The following is a 9,433-nucleotide window of genomic DNA, read 5'->3' on the forward strand; positions in this document are numbered from 1 at the left end:
AGGAGAAATATTTAATAAATCTAGTAATACTTTCAGAGGCGAAAAATGGGTTCCGAAATTGAATATACAACGGATGACGGGAAAAGAGGGAAAACCCTCAGACAACCTTTCTGTACTTTTTGGCAAATGCAATAAAACCAAGTGATCCCCAGGAACCACAAAGAGAAAGGAGTCGTAAGGAGCACAAATTGGATCAGATAATGAGAGTTAAGTGTATAAAATCAACTAATTAAAAGAATAAAACAAACAGTTAAAAATTGAGGTGCGGAAGAGACGATATAGGTAATGTAGTAATATGGAACGACCAACAAGTTAAGAAATAAATTTCGTTCATTTCATTTCATTTATTTATTCGTTGTTGCTTTACCTTATAGTAGGTGGCAACACCATGTCCCTAATACATACAAACAATTAACTTAGCACAAATACTAAAATTACAAAATGTATAACATATTAAAACAAACCGACACATTTAAAAAACACATTAAGATACATTCTAAAATTGTGACGAACATGCAATAAATATTTTAAAAGGTTTCAAATGTTTAAGTATTCATTTAGGTGATAGTACGCTTTTTCTACTAGAAATTGTTTTAATGCAAATCTAAATTTTTTTAGGTCTTAATGGCCTTAATATTTGGCGGAATTGGATTAAAAATTTGACACGTTCGAAACGTTAAATTTTTTTGAAATAGTGATCTGTGTTTGCCAGGGTTTAAGTATATCTTCTGTCGAGTGTTGTAAACATGTTCAGGATTAAAAAAAAACGATTTCTTTGATTGAATATTGTAAAAATATGTATGGAATTAAGAAAAAGAAACGCGAAAGAGCTAGTGATAAACGCGAAGCTAAGACGTATTAAATAAAGATCGCAACATGTATGTAAACGATGATATGAGCATACAGCAAAAATTATACCCATAGCAATATAATAAGGGACAAGGCAAAGGAAGAAATGAAACAAGGAAGCGTAGTGCATTAACTAGAGATGGTGGACTTAGAATCGAAAAAAAAACAAAAAACTACTAGTGCTTTAATCAAATGATCACATAAAGAAGCAGGAAAATGACAAGACTGAAGAAAATAATAAACGATTCTGGAAACGGGCAAGGTTTAGTAATAATAGGAGCGATATAGAAACGAAAAAGAAAAATTGGCAAAAGGTCAAATTGCAGTGGGACATGTATCGTGAGAGGTGTTAAAAAAAGATCTCAAGCAAAGGAATTGGAATAGTACCTATGTGGTTGTTTACAAGTGACCGTAGGAAAAGGATGTACGAGGTTGGTTTTCTAGTCTTGCAGCACCAAAGAATATCGGCAGAATTGATTTCGGTAAATTACCTTCCAGAATGACATCTACAATTTTGGCAAGCGTTTCTAATAAAGTTGGTGTTCGAGCGGAATTCGAAATAGTTATTGAATCTGAAAGGTGTCTCTATGTCGTAGACCATGAATTCCTCCAGAAGAACTGGGAAGTTATTTCTTTATGGTTTCATAGGATGATAAACGGAATCAATAAGAACATTGGTTGGTGTTTAGATTGAAGCGCATTCTACGTTTCGGCATTGAATAAATTTTATTCAATGGTTTCGGGGCAATATTTAGCGATATCATGTCATATCATATCATATTTATTATTTGTCACAAAATACATTCCATATACTTGTATAAGAACAGAACGTACGTAACAATGTGATATGATAACTTCAGAGAAGCAGAGAACTCTAGCATCAGCAGGACTAACATCAACCAAATTAAATTCGTCCAGAATAGGCTTTTAATCACATCACAGACATTTGTAAAATAGAATCTACGCGAAAAGTCGAAATTCAATTCGTTGTGGCTTAACTAACAGCTATTGTAGTATTTGGCGGACAAACATGAAAAGCCCAAGCGAAATGCTCTATTACACTACTATACAGACATACTACAAAACATTAGGGGTAGTGTAGTGGTGGTTTTCAGTAGAACAAAACAAAGGGTTTTAAATGAAATCTATCCTCAACTAGGTACAATATAAAACAGACTGGTCGTGGAAAAATGTTTCAGAACGTTTATTAGGAGTATAAAACGAATATTGACAGTAATGGTTTCCATCGAAAACAGCGAGTATTCAAGTTTCATATTTAGGTATAACAGAAGCAACTAAATTATTCGTCTCATAATGGGAGATTGGGATATAACATGTTTAGACTAATTTGATAAATTCACCATTTCATGCCCTTTTGTAATTTTTAACTGAGACAATTACAAATGCGCTGTATAAATTGGACTTGGATGAAGTGCAGATTAAGGGATTCCGCTGCAGAGATGAGTTGCAAACTTCGGGAGTCTCGCACATTCTCTTTCTCGCCAATTTGAGTTTATAAGCCCTCCTAACGTAATACTTCCGTATGTTTACTGTTTAGTGCCAGCTGTTATCATTTTCTGCAGTTGTTCCACATTTCCCTACGAGACTTGCAAAATTTATGTCGATTGAGCAGTTTAATGCACACAAACGTGTACCTATTATTTGGAGGGGGTGAACGCATGTGTAAGTCAAGGTTTTGTATTATACAGACAGGGCATTTCACAACGAACCACCTTATATAACCTGAATTTCGGCGACAAAGGTGAAACTGTTGTTAAAATTCGGCGACGTAACCTTTGTCGTGCATTTATGATTACATCTCCATCTGCCTCCACTATACAGTAATTTTGTTTTTATTCAATGGTGAGGCGCTTTACCTATCAGTAAGTCCCTTCATCGATCCCTTCTTTTTTCACTTGCAGGTAACACCACCAAATACATCCGATTAATTTGAATCTCAATTTTATTAATTTTAGTTTCATCAACTTTCACAGTCTCCAATATGGTTCCTTATCTGTTAATGTGATTTTTACACACTTTGGACCCCTTCGGTGTATATTACTACTATTGCTCTTTTGCACCATTTTTTGGTGCTTATGCTTAGGCGATTTAAGGAATTATTTACTCGTTTAAGATTTTCGCGTTTATTTTCTGGCCACTATTCAACAGTGGGTTGACCTACAACGAAGGTTTAGGACTGTTAGGCTTAGGATTGTTAGTCTAAGTTTATAGGCAGGAGAGAGATGTGTAAGAATGATTTTATATCGATGGCGACATTTCGTTTTACTCGATTGTAACTTCTTAGTTTTATCGACGACGAAGAGACGAACAATCTGCTAACGAATCGCGTTGTTAGGTTAAGTGTAGACTTACCTTTTATTATGTTAGAAAAGTAAATATTTTTACTGAAGAGTATTCCTTCTTTACGTCAAAAGAGAGAAAGTGTGTTAGGGTCATAAAGTGTGTTTTTTTATGAGCAGCTAAAGCAGATTGTAGATTCCCTTAGATACTTTCAATTCCGCACCGCTTCTCGACAATCCTGAGCCAGAGAGCTTTGCGAAACTTGCTTCAAGTTCGGCACTTTATTTGTCGAGTGATTAGGAACAGGAAGTTGGCATTCTAGTTCGTCTTTTAAGTACCCACGGGATAATTTATTTTCCTTATTGAACTTTATATTTTTAGATTAGCGGCCTATTGGAAGGCTTTTTTTTGTTAATTTCAGAAGATGCCTATGAAATACAAGAGAAAAACTGACAGAGCAACATGTGAAAAAGATATAATGGAGAGGGTCGTAAAAGAGTTTTAGAGATGAGTTGTTGTAAATTAAGAACCGCTGCTATATAGGTACAGTTCGGATGTAAATACTCCCTTCTACCCTATAAATTGAGAAATCGATTAAATACTACTTTCTTGATTGACAGTTTCAACTTTCAGGATGGCGACTGCACGCCAAATTACTATTTATAGTAGGGGAGCTAGCACGAAATCCACTGAACGACAATGATCAAAATTTTAACCGATGGATTATCTTATTATCTTAACATTATAAGATATCTTATAATTAGAGAAAAAATTTAAAAAAGAAACACTCTCATAGTCATTGGCTGTACCTATCATTAGTCTGTAAAAAAAATCAACTTCATTCTTCCAACGGTAACCTAGTTATATCCGTAGAAAGTGCGTGAAAAACCGACTAAGAATAGTTTTTTTACGGAGTTATCAAATGTGCGCGATTTTTTTAAATATTTTTTTATGAGCCATTATCAACGTTTTCATTTGGTGTATAACTTATTTTCTCGAAAAACAACCTTTCAGAATTGGTACCGCAAGAAGTACCCGCAGCGCCTTAAGTCGTATGACCTGAGGCGGCAGACGATCGATTTTAGCATACTCTGATAGGGCAAAATGGAACACCATCGGTTAAAATTTTGATCATTCTCGTTCAGTGGATTTCGTGCTAGCTCCCCTACTATTAAGGTCACGACATACCTAAACTAATTTTAATTTTTTCGATCAGAACTGACATATGGAAAGTTTCAAACTTGAATGTTTAGTATGAAAAGTGCATAACGCCCTCTTAAAGGTATCTATGATTGTTTTTCTATCTTTTTAATTTTAGAAACGATAGCTTTTGAAGAAAGATGCATTTTAGTAATCAAGTATGTATAGAACAGATTTGAAATTAATAGAAGTTTGTCAATAAAATAAAATTGATCGATTATAGAATATTCTCTTTTTCGTGAATTATCTTTTTACACACGCGGTTAAACTATCAACGGGTAGTTGTAGTCCCTAGCCGCATCAACTAGAACATTTTTGGTGACCCCGACGTGATTTGTGAGTTGTCGAATAATTCGAAAACCTGAAAACCTATGGATCGATTAGAGAGAGCGCGTCGTCCTGTCAGGCGGCAGTTGAAGAAGTTGTGTGAAGACATAAACGTTGAAAGCCAAAATACTATTCCGGATTTGGATCAGATGCGTGTGAATCTATTAATGCTGGAGGATACTCATCGGGAATTGCAAATATTGGACGATACGATCAAAAACCGGATGCTTGATGACAACGTGGACGATGATCAACAAAATGAAGAATTTGATGATATCGCTCAATATGAAAAAATGTTTCAAACAGCAAGGCGAATGTTTGAAGTGCTGATAGATGGAAAATGCAAATCCATAACTGAAAATGAGAACTTGCCAGTATTGGGTAATCAAAGAAATTTTAAATTGCCAAAATTTAACTACAAAAAGTTTAACGGAGAAGTCAAAGAGTGGTTAGGATTTTGGAGTCAGTTTAAAAAGATAGACGAAGACATTACCATACATGACAGTGACAAGTTTCAATTTTTGGTACAATTGATGGTAGATGGGTCCCGTGCCCATGAATTGGTGTGTAGTTATCCGCAGACTGCAGAGAATTATCCCAAAGCCGTAAAAGCGTTGAAAGAGAGGTTTGGGAGAGAAGAATTCTTGGTTGAAGTTTATGTGCGTGAAATGCTAAAATTAATTATTCACAATGTCAGTCAAACTGAAAAACAGGATGATTTGTCAAAACTTTATGACCAGTTGGAAAGTCATTTGCGTGCATTGGAGTCGTTAAAAGTAACTTCAGACAAATATGACTCAATGTTGTATCCGATGGTGGAGTCCTGTCTGCCCGCTAATATATTACAAGCATGGCAAAGAAGTGCGGAGTGGAAGGGAAGGATGCTGACAAAACCACAAATAAGTTGAATAAATTGATGCAGTTCTTACGTATGGAAGTTGAAGGTGAACAACGAATTTCCTTGGCTCAAGAAGGTTTTGGTTTGGCTTCAAATCCTTCGAATAAAGTAAAAAATGTAATCCAGAAAAAAGTTGAGAAAATTCCTACGGCAATGGAACTACACTCTGGAAATGTTAAAAGCTCTTGTGGATTTTGTGAAAAGAGTCACGATACTCAAGATTGTTTCATCGCACAAGGGTGGTCACTAGAAGACAGAAAACAGAAGCTTAAAGAGACAAAACGTTGTTTTACTTGCCTACGATTTGGTCATAGATCAAAATCTTGTAAATATCGAGTGAAGTGTATCGTATGTAGTAAGAGACATTATGTAATTTTATGTCCTGTTCTCCAGAAGAGGGATACAACATCAGAAAGTAGAAAGTGCAATGAAGGTGATAAGGATTCAGAAAATTTGTCTACGAGTATGGCGAGTCGTGTATGCAGTGGGGATGTAATTCTACAAACACTTCGTGTGAAAGTACTTGGAAAAAATACATCTAAGGAAGTGCGTGCATTTATCGACCCTGGAGCGCAATTCTCCTATATTCTGAAAAGTTTGGCGTTAGAATTAGGGTACCGTAAAATTGCAGAATCAACGTTTTCCCATAATTTGTTTGGAGGTGCATCTATAGTTTCTAAAACGCACAAAAAGTATAAACTTTACTTGGAAAGTTTGTCTTCCAAATTCAAATGTCATTTTGACGTATACGATGAAGACAACATTTGTGGTGGGATTCCTAAACTATTAAACGCCAATTGGACACAAGAGCTACATGAACGTGGAATTGTAGTGAACGACGTCGGTAGGGGAAGTCATAAAATCGAAGTTCTGATTGGAGGTGATATTTATGGGAAGTTGCTAACTGGAAAGTTGCATCAATTAGAAAGCGGGTTAACTGCAGTTGAGACACTATTAGGGTGGACTGTTTTGGCAAAAGTAAAAACTTGTGGTGAATGGTCTTCTACTAGTATGATAGTTACGTCAATGCTCAATTCGTCATCCACAATTACAAATTTGTGGGATTTAGAAAAAATTGGTATTGCTGATCCTTGTGAAAAGCTAACAAAGGCCGAAGTCGATGACCAAGTGCGGGAACATTTTCGGCAGACCGTATCAAGGGATAGTGACGGTAGATATAAAATTTCTCTTCCTTGGTTAGATGATCATGCACGGTTACCTACAAACAAATTTGTAGCTCAGAGAAGGTTAGAAAATGCGAAACAAAAGTTGAAAGCAGACGGAAAGTACATGGACTACGAACAGGTATTTAAACAATGGTTAAACCTTGATGTAATAGAAGAAGTAAAAGGTGAATGTGTAAATTGTCATTATTTACCACACCGACCTGTGTACAAACCAGACAGTAGCCCTACAAAGGTGCGACCGGTATTTGACGCGTCATGTTGTAGTGCAGGTGGCGGGCCAAGTCTTAACCAATGTTTAGCTAAGGGGCCCAATCTGCTCGAACTTATTCCTGACCTACTCTTACGTTTTAGAGAAAAGGCAGTCGCTGCAACAGCTGATATTGAAAAAGCATTTTTGATGATTGGAGTTAAGGAAGATGATCGAAACTTTCTACGGTTTCTCTGGTGGGAGGATTCTACATGTTCAGATATCAAAATTTATCGACACAAGCGTGTCGTTTTTGGTGTTAACTGTAGTCCATTCTTTTTATCTGCAGTTATTGAATACCATTTACGAAGAGTTGATCAGCATCTTAGGTCAACAGCGGATAAGCTATTAACAACGTTATATGTTGATAATGTAGTTGCATGTTTTGATAACGTCGAAGAATACATGAAATCCAAGAACGAGTCAACGCGTATAATGGCAGAAGCGAAATTTTGTCTTCCAATGTGGGAAAGTAACGTTGATCATGTTCCTGGGTCCTTGAATCCTGCGGATTTGCCTTCTCGTTCATTATTGGAGTCAAAGTGGTGGGAGGGACCAGCTTGGCGTAAAGATATTGAACAATGGCCCATCAATAAATATGTCGAAAATGAAGATGAAGTTCAACAAGAGAGGAAGAGGATGGTTACGGCGTTTAATACCGTGATGGATGAGATTCCATGGTACTTTCCTACGAAGTGTATTCTGCTTCCTTCAAGACATCCTGTTGTTGATGCGCTTATTCATGAGGATAAGTGTCATGCAGGAGTTCAATACATCGTGTCCCACTTACGAGAGAAGGTTTGGATCTTGAAAGGTAGAAAAGCAATACAATATGTGGTTCGCAATTGCGTGAAGTGTAGACGTTTTCGAGGAAAAGCGCCAGATCAATCATGTAATGTTTTTAAAAATTACCTTTTAGTAATTTTGGTGGGAGTATGAAGAAAGATGCATTTTAGTAATCAAGTATGTATAGAACAGATTTGAAATGAATAGAAATTTGTCAATAAAATAAAATTGATCGATTATAGAATATTCTCTTTTTCGTGAATTATCTTTTTACACACGCGGTTAAACTATCAACGGGTAGTTGTAGTCCCTAGCCGCATCAACTAGAACATTTTTTTTCGAAGAGCCATTTTAGCTTAGGTTAGTTAGGAAACTTGAAACTCACAACCCCTTCTTCACACTCGCCATCTTCGAATTTTATGTAGGTACCCCTTACTTATTTCATTTGAGTTTGTATTTCTGTAGTGTTATTTTTCTTTTAGATTTGTTTATAATTGCGTACCGATTGCTAATTTAGATCTGTTGCTTTAATTCTAAAATGTGAAATTGAAATGTAAGAAACACACTGTTCCTTCAACGCTGGTGGTGTCAAGGGTAATTGGCGCATTATTTTTAAACATTGGAAGGTGTTTTTCGGTGGAGGTGGTTTCGGTAAATAAAGTAAGTAATTTCAATTCATGATTCTTGTATTTGTAATTATGGACGGTCTCCGAACAGCGTGTTATGTACAAACAAGCTTTTTAAGCTTTTTTTATTTCAGGAATTTTGTTTTTATTTTCATTGAATGTGTTTCGGAATTTTTATCACAATAAATGACTTAATAGTGTGTTTATTCGAATCCATTGTACGACCCGCATAGAGTCTTTATGTCGGAAGTTGATCGAAGCCACCGAGTTTCCGAAATTATTAATTCCCGTAAATTTTAAGATTTTTCTTTAGAGCAGAGTGGTGTAGTGGACCGCTTACCACTGCAGACAGCAGTAGTTTTCCTAATTCGTAAGGTAAATACCGGAGTAGTATAGAGCGACTTAAGACCTTCTGCAGGGGCACCTTTAAAAGCATTATGCGGGTCACTCTGTAATTGGGCACAAGCCTGTTGAGGGCCCAGAACAAGAGAGAGACAATAAATAAATAAATAGATAAATCATGCATTTGCATTAAATACGCCTTTGTAATGAAAACGCAACTAACAGTATTTGTGTGAGTAAGAATTTACAACAATATTGCACTTCACCCTAATAGCTTAATGTTGCGATTAACAATTACTCTAATTTATTTCGCGGCGTCAAAAAATACGTAAGGCAGGAAGTTCAAACACAAAAAAGCTTTTCAACTAACAAATATATGTCACTTGAGTAATTGAATTGATTTAATGCGCCTTTACCCTGCCGCTGATTTTGAAAAAAACCTGAAAACAAAAAAATCCACTTACCTTCCTATAAAGTCATCTCTTGTTCTGTCTCGGTCCCACACCGTAACCTCTAACTGCTGATCACCATCGTCATAAAGGTGCAGATCGAACTGCTCCAACCACTTTGGATTAAGAGATCTCCAAACAACTTTACTTTTGTACTTTTCATTACCTAACCTAAAATTAGGTCCCGTAAAGTATCGAAAAGAACATGGTGTAAACATCTC

General features: G+C 36.1%; 1 protein-coding gene across 6 annotated transcripts in view; it reads right to left on the bottom strand.

Annotated features, from left to right (window-relative positions):
* Nucleotides 1-9,433, bottom strand: part of LOC116175382 (multiple C2 and transmembrane domain-containing protein) — a 116,611-nt gene that overhangs the window by 8,497 nt on the left and 98,681 nt on the right. For all 6 annotated transcript variants that reach the window (XM_031493511.1, XM_031493488.1, XM_031493503.1 and 3 more), the window contains exon 9: nt 9,228-9,383. In XM_031493511.1, coding sequence (XP_031349371.1) covers nt 9,228-9,383 — 156 coding nt within the window. The remainder of the gene's footprint in view (nt 1-9,227; nt 9,384-9,433) is intronic.

This window comes from Photinus pyralis, unplaced genomic scaffold, assembly GCF_008802855.1.
Source record: "Photinus pyralis isolate 1611_PpyrPB1 unplaced genomic scaffold, Ppyr1.3 Ppyr1.4_LG1, whole genome shotgun sequence".
NCBI lineage: Eukaryota > Metazoa > Arthropoda > Insecta > Coleoptera > Lampyridae > Photinus > Photinus pyralis.